General features: G+C 43.1%; 1 protein-coding gene across 4 annotated transcripts in view; it reads left to right on the forward strand.

The window, feature by feature from the left end:
* acsl3a (acyl-CoA synthetase long chain family member 3a) overlaps positions 1 to 21,139 on the forward strand; it is a 139,651-nt gene that overhangs the window by 71,830 nt on the left and 46,682 nt on the right. For all 4 annotated transcript variants that reach the window (XM_038817603.1, XM_038817606.1, XM_038817605.1 and 1 more), the window contains 3 exons: positions 10,473 to 10,582; positions 15,350 to 15,488; positions 19,825 to 19,975. In XM_038817603.1, coding sequence (XP_038673531.1) covers positions 10,473 to 10,582; positions 15,350 to 15,488; positions 19,825 to 19,975 — 400 coding nt within the window. The remainder of the gene's footprint in view (positions 1 to 10,472; positions 10,583 to 15,349; positions 15,489 to 19,824; positions 19,976 to 21,139) is intronic.

Here is a 21,139-nt window from a genome sequence, read left to right on the forward strand (position 1 = left end):
GCGCATGCGCGGCTGACGTCATTAGGCGCGTCGGCCGCGTCATTTTCGGCGCGCCGGGCCTTGACACCAGCGACAAAACCCCCGGCCGAGATTTACGGCACGGCCCTCCTAGCCCCCGGGGGTGAGGGGGGGGGGGGGGGGGGGGGGGGCAAGGAGAGGCCTCCGACGCCGTCGTGAACCTCTCCGGGTTTCACGACGGCGTCGGGCCTTGCGGAGAATTCCGCCCAATGTGAAAGGTGAGTTTGTCGAGTGCTTCCGCAACTGTTTACTGAAAAAGTATGTGATGAAACCAGCTAAGGTAAAGCTATCTTAGATCTTGTGTTGTGCAATAAGGTAGGATGAATTAGTAACTGCTTCATTAAAAAACACTGGAGAAAATGGTCATAATAAAATTCCGTTTCTTAAGTTTGAAAGGGACATACTCCAGTCCCAGACAAAAATCTTAAAAGTAAATGAAGCCAATTACCTTGGCTGAGAGGAGAGCGTTAAGGTTGATTGAGTAAATACATCTATTGGAGTGAATAAACATGGGGAAACATTTAAAGAAAGAATTCAAAATGCTCAATTTAAATTTAAAAGAAGCTGAGCGAGGAAGATTCACCTGTGCCTTACTAGGGAAGTTGAGTCTGGTATGTGATTAAATAAGAAGTTTATAATGTGGCAAAGAATAATAGTAAGTCTGAGGATTGGGAGTGTTCTGGAAACCAATTAAAGGATAACCAAAAACTCAAAAAGAGAAAAAATTGCAATGAGAATAAACTAACTAGGAATATAAAAAAAGACTAAGAGGTTTCACAAGTATATGAGGCTGGATTCCCCAACCCTCGCTGGGTCGGAGAATCGCCGGGGGCCGGCATGAATCCCGCCCCCGCTGGCCGCCCAATTTTCCGGCACCTGATATTCGGCGGGGGCGGGAATCGGGCCGCGCCTGTCGGCGGGCCCCTTCCGGCCCGCGATGGGCCAAAGTCCCTCTGCTGTAATGCCGGGCCCGCCGGTGTGAATCAAACCACGTCCCTTACCGGCGGGACTGGCAGTGCGGGCGGGCTCCGGGGTCCTGTGGGGGGGGGGGTGGGGCGCGGGGCGATATGGCCCCGGGGGGTGCCCCCACGGTGGCCTGGCCCGCGATCGGGGTCCACCGATCCGCGGGCGAGCCTGTGCCGTGGGGGCACTTTTTTCCTTCCGCGTCAGGCATTAACCATCTGCGACTGCGCATGCACGGGAATGACATCTGACGCTCCCGCGCATGCGCGGACTTCCGCCGTCTGGCGGAGTCCCTTCAGCCCCGGCTGGCATGGCGCCAAAGGCCTTTCCCGCGGCACGCCAACAGCTCCGGCGCGGGCCTAGCCCCTAAAGGTGAGGGCTTGGCCCCTAAAGGTGCGGAGTATTCTGCACATTTGGGGCGGCCCGACGCCGGAGTGGTTCACGCCACCCCAACCCGCCGGAACCCCCTGCCTAGCAGGGCAGGGGAGAATCCAGCCCATGAAAAGGAGCAAAGTAGCTAAAGTAAATGTTGGTCCCTTTGAAGCAGAGACAGGAGAAATTATAATATGGAATGAGAGATTGAATAAATATTTTAACTGTATTCACAGTAGAAAACACAAATTACACACTACCAAGGGGTTATCAAGAGTGAGAAACCTATGGTTATTAATATCAGAGAGAAAAAGTATTGGAAAAACCTAAGGGACTTCAGACAGTCAAATGCCCAGGACATTGCATTTAAGGGTTCTAAATGAGGTATCTACATAGATAGTGTATGCACTGGTTATGATTTATTTTTTAATCCCCTAGTTTCTAGAATAGTCTCAGTGGATTGAAATTTAGCAAATATAATTCTGCTATTCCGGAATTGAGCGAAAACTGAAACTTGCAGTTCAGTTAGCCTGACATCAGTAATCAGGAAAAATGCTGGAATCTGTTATTAAGGAAGTCTTAACAATGCTCTTGGAAAATGCTGGAATCCGTTATTAAGGAAGTCTTAACAACGCTCTTGGAAAATCATATGATCAGTCAAAGTCAATATAATTTTATGAAAAGGAAACTTTGTTTGACCGGGTTTTTGGAAGATGTATGTAGTGGGCTAGGTAAAAGAAAATTTGTGTATGTGATAAATGCAAATTTTATTTAATGAGGTGCTACACAAAAGCTTAATGCACAAGATAAGGGCTCAGAGAGGAAAATAGACCACAAGTAATTTATCTAGGTTTACTGAAGATGCAAGTTAGTTGAGAATGTAAGCTGTGAGGAGGACGGAGAGGCTGCAAAGAGCAGGTTAATTGAGTGGGAAACAAGATGGCAGATAGTGTATAATGTGGGGAACTGGGGTTAATAACTTTGGTAGTAAGAATATCAAAGCAGAATATTTTAAAAAAGACATTAAATTTTCAAATGTTCATTTTCAGAAAGACTTGGGTGTACTTGTACAAAGAGAAGTAAAGTACATCCAGGGGAACAAGGATGGGGGATTTAGGGGGTGGCAAAGGGCGGGCATCAGTAAATTGAGGGACCTGTTTATTGGCGGGAGGTTTGCGGGCCTGGGGGAACTGGAAGATAAATTTGGCCTTCCCCAAGGGAACATGTTCAGATACTTGCAGGTAAAGGCGTTTGCTAGGCGACAAGTAGAGGGATTCCCTCTGCTGCCGTCGCGGGGGACGATGGACAGAGTGCTTTCGGGGGTGTGGGTCGGAGAGGGGAAGGTGTCTGACATCTATAAGGTAATGCAGGAGGTGGAGGAGTCGTCAGTAGAGGAGCTGAAGGCTAAATGGGAGGAGGAACTTGGGGAGCAGATAGAGGACGGGACTTGGGCGGATGCCTTGGAGAGAGTCAACTCTTCCTCCTCATGTGCGAGGCTTAGTCTCATCCAATTTAAGGTGCTGCACCGGGCCCACATGTCTGGGACTAGGATGAGTAGGTTCTTTGGGGGTGAGAACAGGTGCACCAGATGTTCGGGGAGTCCAGCGAACCACGCCCATATGTTCTGGGCATGCCCAGCACTGGAAGAATTCTGGAAGGGGGTGGCGGGGACGGTGTCGAGGGTGGTTGGATCCAGGGTCAAACCAGGGTGGGGACTCGCGATTTTTGGAGTTGCGGTAGAGTCAGGAGTGCAGGAGGCGAAAGAGGCCGGTGTCCTGGCCTTTGCGTCCCTAGTAGCCCGACGAAGGATTCTGCTACAGTGGAAGGATGCAAGGCCCCCAAGTGTGGAGACCTGGATCAGTGACATGGCGGGATTTATAAAATTGGAAAGGGTCAAATTTGCCCTGAGAGGATCAATACAAGGGTTCTATAAACGATGGCAGCCTTTTCTGGACTTCCTGGCTCAGGGATAGGTAACTTGGTCAATAGCAGCAGCAACCCGGGGTTGTAGTGTCTATTCTGTAACTTTATATTGTGTTAATTTGCGTTGTTGTTAAAATGCTGTGTTGTTCATGGAGGTGGGGCGAATGTTTATGATTGTTGATATTATTGTTATTTTTGGTATTTTACTATGGTGCGTTATTGTTGTATAAATTCAAAATTTTTCAATAAAAATTATTTAAAAAAAAAGAGAAGTAAAGTAAGCAATTAGGCAAATGTGATGTTGGTCTTTACTACAATGGGCAGCACGGTAGCACAAGTGGCTAGCACTGTGGCTTCACAGCTCCAGGGTCCCAGGTTCGATTCCCCGCTGGGTCACTGTCTGTGCGGAGTCTGCATGTTCTCCTCGTGTCTGCGTGGGGTTCCTCCGGGTGCTCCGGTTTCCTCCCACAGTCCAAAGACGTGCAGGTTAGGTGGATTGGACATGCTAAATTGCCCTTAGTGTCCAAAAGGTTTGGAGGGGTTATTGGGTTGTGGGGATAGGGTGGAAGTGAGGGCTTAAATGGTCGGTGCAGACTCGATGGGCCGAATGGCCTCCTTCTGCACTCTATGTTCTATGTTCTATATACAATGGGTTGCAAGGGGCTTGAAAGGGTAGATACTAAGATGCTGTTTCCCTTGGCGAGGAAATCTCAAAAATGGGGGAAGAGTCTCAGGGCAAAGATCAATTATTTAGGATTGGATGAGGAGAAATTTCCTCACTTAGGGGTTTGTGAATACTGAGGGATCTGAGGAGTGGGCAGTAAAGTGAAGCTGAGGTTAAGATCAGCCTTGATTGTATTGAATGGCAATCAACTTGAGCGATGGTGGCATAGTGGTATTGTCACTGGACTAGTAATGTTCTGGGCACAAGGGTTCAAATCCCGCCACTACAGATGGTGAAATTTGAATTCAATAAAAATCTGGAATTGCCAATTGTCGGAAAAACCCATCTGGTTCACTAATGTCCTTTAGGGAACACAATCTGTGGTCCTTACCTCGTCTGGCCTACATGTGACTCCAGACCCACAACAATGTGGTTGACTCCTAACTGTCACCTCAAGGGCAATTAGGGATGGGCTATAAATGCTGGCCCAGCCAGCGACACACATATACCATGATTGAATTAAAAAAAGTGTTTTTATGATCAGAAGTTCATAACTGAACGGGAAGAATTCAAAGTTAAAGATTTTTCTATTACAGGCTTCAAAACAAACAGTAAGAGTGGCACTGCTGAATTTACTTACTGTAGAGTCTTGGATGGAATTCAGATATAAAATATCAGCCTTTAGTAGTCACCCAAAACACTGAAGTGCACAAACAATATTGTGCACTTCACAATATTCCTCATTGGAGGGATGCAGATTATTTTGGAAACAATTGAAGGTGTTGATTTTATCCTGTACAGGTTACAGGGTTTAGCTTACTCAGCTAAATCGCTGGCTTTTAAAGCAGACCAAGCAGGCCAGCAGCATGGTTCGATTCCCGTACCAGCCTCCCCGGACAGGCGCCGGAATGTGGCGACTAGGGGCTTTTCACAGTAACTTCATTGAAGCCTACTCGTGACAATAAGCAATTTTCATTTTTTTTTTCATATTCATAGTTTTCAGAAATTAGGTGCACTGTATTCAAAATTTAAGAAATATATTTTGCAGTTCATTTGAATCTGAAAATTTTCACTTGACCTTCCCCTCCTCTGATCCCCGTCCCTCATGGTGTTTGCTATTATCTCTGGTATCCAAGTTCTATTTACTCAATCAAGAGATGAGGCCAAGTGTTGTCTTAGCTAAGTCTACAAACTGGAATGGGGGTCTTTGCCACTCTGTGTGGCCAAACTATTATGTTCCTTGTCCTCCCAATGACTCTGAAGGTTAAGTTCATAATTTTAGCAGGAAATAATCATATTAAATCTTCCATTTGAAAGAAGTTGGCTAAATTGAATGACTTCATTATCAGTTAATTGTTTAGAGTTCTAAAGAATATGGACATATAGATATTTAGGTATATTTTACTTTGGGCTGCTTGCAACTCGTCCAATTTCTGTTAATTTTAATCATGTTAGAGCTGTTGAAGTAATAATATATATATTGAAACAATCTTGATATTCCAGCATTTCACAATCTAGTGCCTTGATTTCAACTGTAAATTATTTTGATGTTCTTCAGGTTCAGAACTAACAATTCAGTAATGTCTGCAGTTTGCAGCATAGAAATGTTCGCACTGGAACCAGTCATTCAGCCCTTCGTTTCCCTGAGCTGACCTGAATTTAAGCGGATTGTGGGGATGTTTTTTTAAAATCCCATTTGCAAGCTTTCCCCCCTCCTGTATCCCAAACTCTATTCCATTTCCCTGCTTTATCCCCATGCCCTATCTTTTGAACAATAATCGGTTCTAACATTGATCACCACCTGTGGTTGGTGCAGTCCCTGTTCTGACAACTTTAATCTCTCCCTTTATGTTTTAATTTTTCTGATCTTCGGTCATGCCTTTTTGTTTTTGACTTGCGTACCAATAGAAATAAGTAATCTATGCATATCATGTTGATTTCTCTTACTACTTTGAGCATCTCCTGTCAAATCCCCTCTCACACTGAGTTCCAACGAAGGGTACACACCTGAAGCATCATAACCTGCTGGTTCTCCCCATATGTGCTGACATCTTCAGCATTTTCTGCTTTCATTTCAAATTTGGAGAATTGACACTATTTCCTTTTATTCACCTTCAATTTTAATAAATCAATTCCTTTAGTTCTCATAACTCAGCCACATCAGGGGCAGCACGGTGGCGCAGTGGTTAACACTGCTGCCTCACGGCGCTGAGGTCCCAGGTTTGATCCCTGCCCTGGGTCACTGTCTATGTGGAGTTTGCACATTCTCCCCGTGTTTGTGTCGGTTTCCACCCCCCCCCCCACCCAACCCAAAGATGTGCAGGCTAGGTGGATTGGCCACGCTAAATTGCCCATTAATTGGAAAAAATGAATAGGGTACTCTAAATTTATAAAAATAACTCAGCCTCATCATCCCTGGTGCCAACTTTGTAAATTTCAATTGCCCTATCTTCTGGGATATATTCTGCCCATAACTTCCTGGTTCACCAGCGTTGCATTTGGGAGGTACCCCAATGATGGCCTGGGGAATCCCTTCAGGAGGTCCTGGGTAAAGGTTTATCGGCAACTGTTCAGAACTGCTAGCTTCCTCTGGTTTGGGTACCATCAACCGAAGTGATTTAAATTGCTAACTTCGGTGACTCTGCCAGATTTGGAAGAAAAAGATCACGTCAAACTCCAGAGTAGCTGTTTAAACGCCCAGACCCAGCTTCGCACAGGACACCCTGCACACACATGATCCCCCACCCAGGGACCCCACTGCTCCACAGTGCCCCATCATCGCCACCACTTCCTGCTCGGCTGTCCGGCCCCCCTCACTGCTGCCTCCCCTCCTCAGGCCTTGACCAGTCCTCCCAGCGGGGGCCTGGCCAGTCTCTCCCACCTCTCTCCTCCCCCCCCCCCCCCATCACCACTTCCCACTCTGCCGTCCGGTCCTCACCGATCCTTCCCCTCCAGGCCCTGACCAGTCCTCTCAGCGGGGGCCTGGCCTCAAGTCCCCCTCTGGACTACATCCCCCCCCCCCCCCTCCCGCGCACCCCCAGTAACCCCACCCAACACTAAGGGCAATTTTGGTCACTAAAGGCAATTTAGCATGGCCAATCCACCTAACCTGCACATCTTTGGACTGTGGGAGGAAACCAGAGCACCCGGAGGAAATCCACGCACACACGGGGAGGATGTGCAGACTCCGCACAGACAGTGACCCAAGCCGGAATCGAACCTGGGACCCTGGAGCTGTGAAGTTGTGCTATCCATAATGCTACCGTGCTGCCCTTATTTGTTATTTGCTTATTCCTTATTGACACATCAATTTTAAATGGAAAAACTGATCTTAGAGCAAATTGAGAAACATAGGGTGAGATTTTCCAGCCATTCATGCTGGTGGGATCTTCCCATTCTTCCTATAGCACCTCCCCGCTGCAGGTTTCCCAATGGCAAGGGGTGCGTTCAATTAGGAACCAGAAGATCCCGCCGCCGGGCAATGGCGGGCCACCTCCTGCTGCCGCGGAACACAAGGCAGGTTGCTCGGTAAATCCCACCCATAGAAATGAGGGCACAGATAAGTATAATACTTGACTTCCCATCCATTAAAAGTAATGAAGCCTATGTGCACAGTTTAAAGAAATAAATAAATTTACAGTACCCTATTATTTTGTTCCAATTAAGCGGCAAATTACTGTAGCCACCTACCATGCCCATATTTTGGATTGTGGGGGTGACCCACACAGTCAAGTGGAAAATGTGCAAACTTTACACTAACCACTACGCCACCGTGCTATGTGCATACTTCCCTGTGGGACTAAGGATCTGTACCACGAGCCCGTAAACATTAAATTTAGCTCATGGATTTACACTTGACGAATCTATTTCCCATGGTATTGACACTGCATCAATAACAGGTAGTATTTGGACCAAATACAGTAGAGGGCAGGGTATAATTGAGACTAAGAGAAGAGAGAGCTGGGGATTTGGGGAGAGTTGGTGAGAGGTGGAAATACATTTATGTCTTGGTTCTTGCTGATATCAGTAGAATTGGAAAGTTTTCTAATGGTTATCATAGCTGTCGAATTGGAATGTTGGGGTTGCAGAGCTGTCCTACTCCATATAATATATACTATGAAATCCTATTTTGAAATTGAATCTTATTATTAGCAAATATACTGATTGTGCTTGGTGCAAATGAACACCAAAACATCTTCATATATAATTAATTGCATTTGTGATATTTTGCCCTGAAGGATAATAGAATGTTACAATCTAATGAAGTTCAAGTGTGGCCTTTTCTCTTCTTTGCAAAAGTATAAACAAATTAAATAGAATATTTTTGGAGCTGGTAAAGCCAGACTTGCCATCGACTGAAGCCTCAAAATCCCTCCAAAAATACTTGTCTACCAAGTATCAAAACTGTTTTAAAAGGTAATCCATATCTGGCACAAAGAGGGTGGGCTTGTCTTAAACTCTCCCACATCTTTTCAATATGGCCTGCATTGCTTGCTTGATCTCTTGCGTGCACGTGTGGAGTACAAAATTGTGGCTGACTGCTAATGCGAATTTAGCACATCATGAAAAGAGGAGATTCACTGATATGACAAATATATGAGAAAAAAACATGATTTTGGAGCCACAAAATTAGGCTGATCTTGTACACAGGGTTAACCTTGCACATTGATTAGTGGTAATAAATTAGCAGTCCTATATCCGCATGTACTTACAATGTTTGAGGTGGGATTTTGTTCCACCTTTAAATTCTCTTTGTTTTACTATTTAATGACTAATGGACTTACCAAATGTAGCACATCAGATCATAGCTTCAGTTCCAAACTTGTATAATTTATTGCATTCGACATTGTTGATTTAAAAAAATTCACTGCACCCAATGTTGAATCACACATCAAAAGCAGCAGTAAACTTCATAGAAATGTTGGTGTCTGGTGAAGCAGTGGTTTGCACTGCTGCCTCATGGCGCCAAGGACCCATGTTCGATCCCGGCCCCGGGTTACTGTCTATGGAGTTTGCACATTCTCCCGTGTCTGCATAGGCCTCACCCCCACAACCCAAAGATGTGCAGGGTAGGAGAATTGGAAATGCTAAGTTGCCCCTTAATTGGAAATGTTTTTTAAAACTTAGTAGAAATAACAAACTTGAAGTTTAAAAAAGAAATTGCAGAGTGTTAAAGGTTTCATGAAATCTTCCATTTGTCATGTTGCACATTTGTAGCTATTTTTCTTCTGCATTCTAATTCAAATAATGCTAAGCTTCAAATACTGCCAAGCACACTGCAACCCTTGTAATGGCCCCAGCCAGACTGATTTATACAAGGAGAAATGCAATCTGAACTTTATGCTTTAAGGAAACTTGCCATGAGCGCTCACACGTATCCACCCAGCCTTGCCTGAGAAAGTGTTAGGTGACTCTGCTGAGAGCTGATGACATCGAGGTCAGTGCTGGTGCTAATGAATTACATCTGTCCGGTACTCCTTCCTGGTTTTCTCCATGACGTCAATGCATAATAATGAAGAATACACACATCATTCTTTAACTCCTTACTACGGCAATTGCAAAAACTATATCATGGTTAACAAGTTTTCCATTTTTATTTTTTTAAGCTGATCATTTGTTTAACCATCCTGTGAAATGTTAGTACTCTTGTTTTTAATTTCTTTCTTTGAATCTGGTTAAAATGTTCCCTTGTTGATTCCTTATGGAAAGGTCATTGGTCTGTGTGGTGAGTGCTCGTGGGAATGAAGATGGTTAATGTTCCTGCCTCTTGCACCCGCCAAAATAAAAGTACCAGTAATTTATCTCTGAAACCAACATTGTGCAGCAGGAAATGGGTGCTGTCAGACACAGTTTTCTCATACAGCTGAAAGGTTGACCTCGAATGTTAGAAAAGAAATCCCCCCTCCAAAACATTTCAGCTTGCCTGGATACATTGACCCACTAACTGACTGACTGAGTGCCCTTGGAGTCAGCTGTCAGGTTTTGACATTATGACCAGGAATTATTTCATACTGCAAATGTTGATTCTATGATCTTAGCAAGAGTGATTCTTTATCTTTGAAAGTCTTATGTATTCAGCGTATTGTTGTGATTTGAATGCACAGCCTGAAATGCAATATGTATACCAGCTATTCAGAGTGTGTGAGGGAACATAAATATGAGAAAATGCAGTACCGGGCAGATGCAATTCATTAGCACCAGTTTATTATTAAAATGGCTTTAATAATGTGTATTGTTTTTGTAGATGATAGCTGCTGCAAACCTTGAGGTAGGGATGTTTTAAAGTCAAATGATCATAATATTCAAAAGAACTTTTATGAAATTTAAGACTAATTAAGCCAGGTTATTTATTTATTCCATAAAACCCTGATCACAAACCACAGTGAGTTTGAACATTTAAAATTCATTGGTTCACAACCTTGTTCATAAACTGGCACTTAGAAAGTTCTTCCATTCTGCCTTTTTAGGAAGCTTATTGATTGTGAATTCATTGTGTGAATTGTGCTGAAATTCAGCCCATTTTATTTTCCAGTTGTCACCCTCTACGCAACTTTGGGAGGTCAAGCAATTGCACATGGTTTGAATGAAACTGAAGTCACTCATATTATCACAAGCAAGAAACTTCTGCAAACAAAGCTGAAGGTAGGTAACAGAATTTCATTGCTGTTTGCAAGTTTTTTTGTTTATTTTCCAGCTTTTGCAAAAGGTTGAACATTCCTGTAATTTAAAAATTGCTAATAGGTGGGGAAAGTTCTATACGCTTGTTTGATATATTGTTGGGTGATATGGGGTCTTTATAGTTAAATTGGCTCTTTCAGCGTAATCAAAACCCATCTACGGTCCAACTACCCAGGGACCCACCTCACAGAGAGCCAAATATGGAGGAGTGCTCATCAAAGCCAGAGAAGCAGTCAAGAGAGCACTTCGAAGACCTCCTCAACCAAGACACAGCATTCGACGCCCTGGACACCATCCTGCAACACGCTACCTGCCAGCATCTCAGCACAACTACAGCTCGTCGTGAGGTCGAAAAGGCCATCTGACAGCTGAAGAACAACAAGCCCTCTATTAAAATGTGGTGGAGAGGCACTCTTGACAAGAATCCATGCTTTAATGGTGACCATCTTCAAGAAGGGAGATAGGTCCAAATACGGAAATAGAGGGATTTCCCTACTCTCCTCCACAGGAAAGATCACCGTGAGAATATTCCTCAACCGCCTCCTCCCAGTGACTGAACAGCTCTTCCCTGAGTCTCTGCAGCTTCCCCCCATCAAGAGGCTCAATGGACATGATCTTCAGCCCGCGACAAATCCAAGAAAAGTGCAGGGAGCAGCATCAACCTCTGCACATAGCTGCCTTTGATCTTGCAACGGCCTTCGACTGTCAACCGTGAGGGAATGTGGAACATCATCCTAAAAGTTGGGTGCCGCAGAAGTTTGTCACCATTCTCCACCTGCTCCATGATGACATGCAAGATGTGATCGTCACGAACGGAACCACCACAACCCAATACTTGTGGAAAGTGCGATCAAACAGGGCTGCACTATGCTCTTCCCCATCTTCCTCGCAGCAACACTCCACACAGCCAACCTGAAGCTCCCCACTGGAGTGGCGTTGACCTACCAGACGAGTGGGAAACTGTTCAACCTCCGGAGCTTCCAAGCCAGAACCAAGGCCACCCCAACCTCTGTCACCGAGCTGCAGTCCACAGACAACACTTGTGTGTGCACCCATTCAAAGGCCGAGCGACAAACCATCATCAACGCATTCACCAAGGCAAATGAGGGAATGGGCCTCAGACTAAACATTTGGAAAACAAAGGTTCTCTACCAACCTCCTGCCACACAAAACTAGCCCCCCCTCCCCCCCCCCCCCCCCCCCCAAACCCTGACCATCGAGATGCACGGTGAGCTCTTGGACAATGTGGATCATTTCCCATACCTCGGGAGCAGACATTGACTACAAAATTTCAACATCGACTCCCAGTGCAGTCTTCAAACGCCTGAGGAACAGAGCATCGAAGACTGAAACCTCAAACCCAGCACCAAGCTCATGGTCTACAAAGCAGCAGTGGTTCCCTCCTTCCGGTATACGTCCGAAACATGTACAATGTACAGCAGACACCTCAAATCCCTGGAGAAATATCACCAACGTTGCCCGTAAAATCCTGCAACTCCACTGGCAGGATTGGCGTACCAACATGATCGTCCTTTCCCAGACCACTATCAGTATCAAGGCACAGGTTACGCCCGATCAGCTGCGATGGGTGGGCTACATTGCTCGCATGCCTGACATGAGACTCCCGAAATAAGTACTCTATTCGGAGATCTGCAGTGGCAAGCGATCACTAGGAGGGAAGAGATATGCCACAAGGACGCTCTGTGAGCCTCCCTAAACATATATAATTCTTGCATAGACACGTGGGAATTGTTTGCTTTATAACGCATAAACTGGAGAAAAAGCATCCGCGATGGCTCCAATCACCTCGAGCATCGTGGGTGGAGCATGGGGAGGCCAAACGTAAACAGCAGAAGGAGAGTGTCCCATCCACCCACCTCATCAAACACCACCTGCCAAACCTGTGGCAGAGTCTACTGATCCAGGATCGGACTATTCAAAAGCTGCAGAAACCACCTCCCCAACGTTGACGCTGAGGGGCTGCCCAAGAAGAAGTTAAACCGTGTTACTTCAGTATTACGTCTCCAGGATTAAAGAATTCCAACATATATCTGAAATATGAGACTCAAATTTTCTTTATCGGAAACGATTAAAGTGTTGTACTTTTGTGTGACAATGGTTGTGCAAATAATCTCTAATATTAAAATTGAAAAATGATGTATAAATGCACTTGATGCTGAAAATACTCAACAGGTCAGGCAGCATCAGTGGAGGGAGAAATGGAGTTAGCAGGAAAAGGTTTGAACTCCAAAATCCATGCATTCTTTTGTACAAAGTTAAAATTGAGCTTCCAGTTCTGCTGAAAGGACCGGAAAATGTTTACTGACCTGCCCTGATCTGCCGAATATTTCCAGTATTCTTTGTTTTCATTGCAAATTTCCAGCATCTGTTGTATTTTGCTTTGGTATTGAGCTTTTCAGAAAAACGATTGCTTTTAGCAATAGTGTATGCATCCGGAATCCATTTTAAAAATTGCACTCAAGTTATTGCCACATAGTGAAGCTGTTAAATTGTTTTCTATTGCTCGGAAGAACCTATGAAAAATTGAATTCATTGGGATTCTAATATTCCAACTTGTACAGTTGTAATGTCCTGAAAGGTTTATCTCTGTTACTGTGGAAGGCAAATTATTTAAAGTACTCATTGACATTATTCATTTGATATCTATTGTAAATAATGTTTTTGTTAGTTTTATCTTTGGTCTCTGATCTACTCTGACTCATTGTGAATGATATTCAATTTTACCTTACCTAAAACCCATTGAATATTTTATAAGCTTCAATAAGATTGCGGTTTGCCATCTTTTCCTGAGTCTGCAGAGGTAGAATTTTTAATCTTTCTTCATAGGTAAACACTGTTATGCATGGCAGTTCATCTAGTGTTGCATCCTGGAGCAGACCCACAATTTTGCTACAATCTAGTTCGGGACCAGTAATTACTTGTTATAAAGTAGGCAAAATTTGATATCCCAAGTACTTACTAAGGGAATAAAGCCACAAGACTTCAGTTTTAAACAAACAGAAAATAAATTACTATTCCAAAGACAACAAACTATTCTCCAACATCCCAGAATTAACAGCAAATAAACATGAATTAACAGGCAAACTGTGGTCAACACCCCACAAACTGCACATTACATGGCAGACGCAACCAAGACAGATTGCATAAAGTTTCTCAGCAACCCACCCAGATGTCAGTGATCACTGCGAGTCACAAACATTCTTTAAAATTCTGTCTTCCTCACGAGGAATTTCGACTTCTCGCTTTCATGGACCTATCCTCTGATTTCCCGCATCAGCAGTTCCAGTTCAGACTGTCCCACCAACTGCTTGCCTGCCAGATGCTCATTCTCCTCCCCCAGACTGTCTCTCGCTGGATTCACAAAGCTGCACTCCAGCACCTAATCACTAGAACAGTCCCAGTTAGGGGCAGCAGGGTAGCATGGTGGTTAGCATAAATGCTTCACAGCTCCAGGGTCCCAGGTTCGATTCCCGGCTGGGTCACTGTCTGTGTGGAGTCTGCACGTCCTCCCCCTGTGTGCGTGGGTTTCCTCCGGGTGCTTTGGTTTCCTCCCACAGTCCAAAGATGTGCGGGTTAGGTGGATTGGCCATGCTAAATTTCCCGTAGTGTCCTAATAAAAAAGTAAGGTTAAGGGGGGGTTGTTGGGTTACGGGTATAGGGTGGATACGTGGGTTTGAGTAGGGTGATCATGGCTCGGCACAACATTGAGGGCCGAAGGGCCTGTTCTGTGCAGTACTGTTCTATGTTCTATTATCTAGCTGCTCTGAGCAGAAGTCCACTGCTCCTGGACATTGCTTGCTCCAACTCTCAACAGCTCACAGAAATGAGCTATAATCTGCTGTGTGGCTTCTCTGGACCCAGGTTTACCACATGCTTCTCTGAGCCCCAGTTGCACATGGAACAAATAACAGCACTTCAGCTACCACCTCCTCAGCTCCTGCATAACCTTGGCACATGGGCTCTTTTTTCACGCAGTATTCACAGTCCTGTTGTTTCATGCCACATCGCATTCAGGCGCACTGTCCAATTCCTGCAGTTATCAACAAAACATCAGAAACCCAAGCATGCGCAGTCTGTCTCCCTGCCATGTTCTGCACTTGCGTTGCAACGCAGAGCATGTTGGGAATTCTAGTCTCTGCCTCTGTCCCAAAACCCCCACACAAAAGTACAATATAGATTTTTAATACTCATAATCTTTACTAATGTCACAAGTAGGCTCACATTAACACTGCAATGAAGTTAGTGTGAAAATCCCATAGTGTCACACTCTGCCATCTGTTCAGGCACACTGAGGGAGCATTCAGAATGTCCAATTCACCAAACAAGTATGTCTTTTGGGACTTGTGGGAGGGAACCGGCGCACCCGGAGGAAATCCATGCTAGCCACTGTGCCGTTCTAAATAACGGCTATTATGACTCACAAGTACACTTGTAGGACAACTAGAGCTATGTATTGCATTCCAAGTATCGCTTAATTAGAGCATTGTACAGCCTCAGTATAATCTCAGTAGATTAATGTTCTATTATCTGTCTGTAGATCTTATTATTTGAAGATTTGTAATTGTTGCATATTATTGAAGTGTGACAATAACAATGATTATAATATTTTGCAAGGTGCAACATCCATTTTTCACATGTTTTCCAGACATTTGAAGTGATGGATCAGGATTCATTCCAGACTTTTCATTCTTTTCCATTTTTATTTCACAGGAAATCCTCCTTAATGTTCCAAAACTACAGCATATCATAATTGTAGATGATAAGCCGACAGCATGGTCTGAATATCCTCGTGGCATCATGGTTCACAACATGGCAGCAGTAGAAGCATTGGGTTCAAAACCAGAAAACCGTATGTAGTTTGTTTTATTTTCTCTTCACTTTGTGTTTATGTAACTTTCTTTCACAAGGTAACTAAATGCAGAATAACACTGACTCGAAGGCTATATTTGTATCCAATTAGTATAAAAACGAAAAATTCTGGAAATACATTGCAGATCTGTCAGCTTTTGAAAGAGAAGATATTTACATTTCTGCTTGATTACCTTCACACCCCTTAAGGTTCTGAAAGAATTCCCAACGGAAATACAAAAATGTCATTTTTCAGATACAGGCCTGCTGTATTTCTATTTCTTTCTATATTTCAGGATTGCAACATTTACTATTTGCCTTTTATTAACATAAATGGACTGTTAACATATGTGGACAATTAGTTCATAGAATCAAATATTTGGACTTGCTATGCATAACTTATTTAATAAGGAGTATTGAGAGTTTACCATGGTCAGGAGGACAGTGATGAGGAATAGCTTCTTTTCTTGCCCGGAATTCCTAACTAGCATATTTTAGATGCATTTGCAGAAAATCTTGAATAATGTGCGTTAAATAAAGGAATAGAATTTTGAGTGAGACTATTTTAACGAATGCTAGTTCAAATTGAATTTAAGATTTTGCAGAAAAAAAGAGTGGATTGAGACTGCACAATGGTTCAGAACCTGTTATCTTTATGCTCAGGGCCCAGATTTTCATGCCTCCGTCTGAGTCGGGACGGAGATGAAAGAGCTTTAAAAATGGCAGGCCGGACCCAACACCGGGATTCCCACCTTCATTCATGTTTCTGACAGTTTTTGCTGGCGTAGGGTGTGGATGCAGGCAGTAAGCCAACAAGGAGCATTCCTGCTCTTGTCGGTTCCATTTTGTTTGGGAGTTATGGTTCACAGCCCTTTTGAGAAGACGTGAAACACATTAGGGGTAAGCCATAATGATGAGTCAGAAACCAAGAAAACCCCACAGGTTCCCATAAAATTGTTATTTAGTCGCTGGCAAAATGCTATTAAGGATAAATTTAATCCACGCAACATCTCTTAACCGTAACTAAATAAACGCTCAGTAATTGAAAAACCTTGTCAAAGAAAGGTTTGATTATTACAAGTAATAAAGATATCAATCAGACAAAGCTCACACTTCCCTTCAAGCTCTATAAATAGAGTATTTTTGGAGTTCAGCCAAGCATTCACAATGAAGCTATCTGGCAATTGTAACAGTAGAAGCATCTTGAATGGATGGTCAGACATCTGTTATTTTCCATGTGGCTTCATTACATGAGTACTCATGAATATTCCAAGAAGCCCAACAATGCAGGTAACCATTCGGCCCATTTTTTTCTGCACCGACCCTTTGAAAGAGCACCCTACCTGGGCCCTCTCACCTGCCCTATCCCCATGAACCCACCTAGCTTTGGACTGTAGGAGGAAACTGGAGTATCCGGAGGGAAAACCACACCGACATTGGGAGAATGTGCAACTGCGCAAACACCACACAGTCACTCGTGGCCAGAATTGAATCCGGGTCCCTAGCACAGTGAGGCATCAATGCTAACCACTGTGCCACCATGCACCCCCCCCCCCAAAAAAAGATTTCAAATACTTTGTAGTATTATAAGGCTTATTGGTTGAGTGCTTGGTGCATACTGGGTGAAATGAGGGGTATGGCAGATATGAGGATGCAAGAGGTTTGAGAATGGTAGAGTGGGTAGGTGATGCAGGAGTTGAAGGCTATAGGGCCAACCAGTCATTAATGCAACTGGACTTATGTCCTGTTAAATAGAGGCTGGCCCTTTAGTCTGATTGTCTCGCCATCTGCCCTGTTCTGTTCTATCTCCAGCCCATGTCCCTTTCGGCAACATAAAAGTTGGGAGGATGACTCCTCCAGGGTGGAGACAAGATCAAGAGGTTGGAAAATTCCCAACGCCTGATACCTGTACCCTTGATGAGAATCCAGCCTAGGACGTTTTTCTTGAGGCTTGCCTCAGTTGGATTTGAACTCTAGGTCTAAAAATGAAAAGCTCTCTCGTGTAACCCGTTCACTATACATTGCTTTATATTACTAGTCAGCTGCTCAGTCAATCGTGAGGAGTACTGGCTGTTAATTCAGCTTGTGTGAGAATATTTCTCTGTCAATGGGAAGCTGTAGTAAGAATTATTAGTTTTGTTAGTTTGACTATGTGCCAGAGAACAGTTTGTCTGATGGCTTTGTTGTTTTGAACGATAACAAAATCTGTAATGTCTTTCTTAATTAAGGTACAGCATAAGAAAACTGGATGTTGAATATTTTTACTTTCAATGAATATTAATGTCCTTTTCAAAAAAATAAATTGTTTAAATTAATTTTTATTTTTCCTCCCGTCTTTCTAAATCAATTTTTCCATGCCTTGTTTTTCTTTCCTGGTGTATCCATTGCTGAGAGCCTCAAGGGCATGTGAATGAAGGACAACTGCACTCAGTGGAGTCCAACCACATCTGGAGTTAATTACAACCAGTAGTTAGATCCTATGGCTTTGTGCCCCTTAATTTTCAGAACGCTATATCCCTGTAATATAATGTCTAAGGACTAGCCTGTACATTTTGTGTGACAGCTTACATTGGTGATATGTAACATAAAATAACTGGTTATGGATGTAATGATGAATTCTATGCCTTGTCTGGATGTAGCTCGGCTGCAGCTGTTCTTAAATCATATTGCTCTGACTTTAAATTGGATAATATTTTGCTTCATTTGTTCCAGGCCATTTTTTAAAGCAGATATCAAATGAGGTCTCTTTATTAGACAAGAGAGAAAGAAAACCCTTACTAATTAACCATGCTGTCCTTTCATTTCTCGGGCCCTGTTTTAATCCAACCCAGTTCCCTAAGGTGCATCCATCGGATGAGCAATGAGGTGGGGCAAGCTAATTGTTGATGGCTATAGGTCCACAGGGTAGATGGGTAGTCTCGCTCAAGACATAAAGACGACAGGTATTCTTTGTTTGTTAAGACTCATTGTTGAGACAGAAGACCGAACTTTACCATTCATCTGGCCTGCAATATCAGTCCAAGGGGTGTTTATGCTCAGGCTCTCTCAGAGGCCCAGACCCCTAGCCATAATTTCAAAAAATTAAGATACATGAAAACAAAATAGAGTACCAAAAAAAAGTGAGACATAATTTGAATTTTTTAATGACTTCCTAATCTTTTTCTGCACAAATGCACTTATTATTGAGGGAAAATCTAGTTTTGTGCAAAGTCACAGTTGGTATTAAGCATAAGATTATTCAAGCGCCGTTGTCCCATCGTTGACCAGTGATAGTCTTTACCTGCCTCAACATGTTGAAAATGAGTTCACCTGAAGCTATTGATACAGGCCAACTGACAAAAAAAAACAATACAGTTGTGATATTTGGAAACACCCCAGAGAGTTCACGTTTTGAGTATTTCTTGAGGTAATTCCTTTGGCTTGGAATCCAGCGAAATGTTTTCATTCTTAGGACTTTATGTTGAAAAACTATCCATTTATAAAGAGTTACTGCGAACTAATAGTATGACAACTTTAAGCATGTGCTAGCTCGGGTGCCGTAACATATGAATGCACATACACCCTCCTTCATATGTATGTAGGATAGGCTGCACAGACACTGCCTGATGTACAATACTGAACAGCAAAACGTACTTTCTCTTCCTTTTGATTTTCTTATGCGCATAAAAACAAGTTGTGAAACTTATCAAATGCCAAAAAATTAACAAGTGTCTAAATCTGAGGCTCCCTTTGAGCTTGAGGCCCAGGCCAAAAAGCCCTCCTGCTGCCCCCCCCCCCCCACCCATCTGATTGGCCATGCTTACCCTGACATGAGCTGTGGGACGTGACTAAATACTCTGTTCCCTCGCCTGATATTGGTCAACATAAATAAAGAAAACTCATCGGTCATGAAGTATTAACGGCCTAACACCCCTTTTACATTTATAGAATAATGGGATTTAATTTCACGTATCGTGTTTTTGTACACTTAGACTGCTTTTTGAACAGTGCTGTAGCTTCAGATATAAGTTTTAGCCAATGCAAATTACCATAATTAGCAGTAGGTGAGTGCTTTATTTTCTTAAAGCCACATTTAAAATGGTGAATATGTTTTGTGGGAAATTGATGCTTTCAAAGTTGCAAAAGTGTGTGAAAATAATGACGAAAGTACTTCCAAAAGTCCCGGTCACTAACCTGCCAGTTGTCCCTTAGATAAGCTAGGTTTGGCACTGTGAAATTATTGGTAAACGAATCAGCATGTTTTCTTATGTAAAATGACACACATAATGTGACAAATTGCTTCAGTATATAGTTCATATTTTTATAAATTAAAGAACTGGTTATTTATTCCATCATAGTGAATAGAGTTCGAGCCAAACCTACATCTTTAGATATCGCCGTAATTATGTACACGAGCGGATCGACTGGTCTACCAAAGGGAGTGATGATTTCGCACAGCAATCTCATTGCTGGAATAGCAGGAATGTGTTCCAGAGTTCCTGACTTGGGGTATGTATAACTATTGATCCAACAAGTAAGTTTTATTTTTCTACATTGGAAAAAAAATATTGTAAACTGTATATAAGTAATTAGAGTGCATTTTAAAAGCTTCTTATATAAGGTATGTTTCAAAGAGTGGTATGAGCTATAATTGAAACTTTGATACTGGGAAGGAAAAAAAAATGAGAAAACACAGTCAATGCAAAGTAACCCAGTCATATCTTTACCTGATTGGGAGCACATGTGGCTTAGTACTTCCATGTTGCCTTTGAATAATGACTAGATTACATTGAACGCAAGTTCATAATTCAGTCATACTCTTTGCGGTACCAAATTTAAGTGGTGTAAATGTAAATCCTCCAAAGGAATTTTTGCATCTCGCTTCCCATCAGAGTCAGATCAGACCCTCACCCCTGAGTTGCATTGTTTCAATCACAAATACTGAAGGAAGAGGCCCAGTCTTCATTGATGAGCTAAAATATTATTATGGAATACGATGTGATTTAAAAAAAAACAGGTTTGTTTAATGCAAAAAATAATTATTTTTGAAGAAAATTACTAACATTTATTTAGCTCTTTTCACAGTTTTAGGACATTTATTCGGCATAAGACTAAAAAATAGGATCATGAGTAGGCTGTTCTGCCAATCAATAAGATCATGGCTGATCTGACATTCCTCACGTCCACTTTTCTTGCCCTTTCCCTGTAACTCTTGATTCCCTTACTGATCAAGAATCTCTCTCTCTCAGCCTTAAATATACACGTGGACTCTACCTACCCCAACAGCTCTCTTTGACAAGGGGTTCAAAAGACATGCAACCCTCTGACAGAAGAAATTCCTCCTCACCTCAGTCTTAAATTGGCACCCCTTTAGTCTGAGACTATGCCCTCTGATCCTAGAATCTCCCATGAAGGGAAACATCCTCTCAGCATTTGCCCTGGCAAACCCTTAAGAACCCCATATGTTTCAATGAGATCACCTCTCGTTCTTCCACATTCCAATGAGTAGAGTTCCAACCTGTTTAACCTTTGGTCAAAAGACAATGGGCAGGATTTACCGGCCGTTCACGTCGACAGGAAATTCCCATCCCACGCCAGTGCATGGGCTTCCCTGCGGCGGAAATCCCATTGACAATGGCAGGTCTGGTAGAAATCAGTCTGACACGGTTTCTC

The sequence above is a fragment of the Scyliorhinus canicula genome, chromosome 13 (genome assembly GCF_902713615.1).
Source record: "Scyliorhinus canicula chromosome 13, sScyCan1.1, whole genome shotgun sequence".
NCBI classification, from domain to species: domain Eukaryota; kingdom Metazoa; phylum Chordata; class Chondrichthyes; order Carcharhiniformes; family Scyliorhinidae; genus Scyliorhinus; species Scyliorhinus canicula.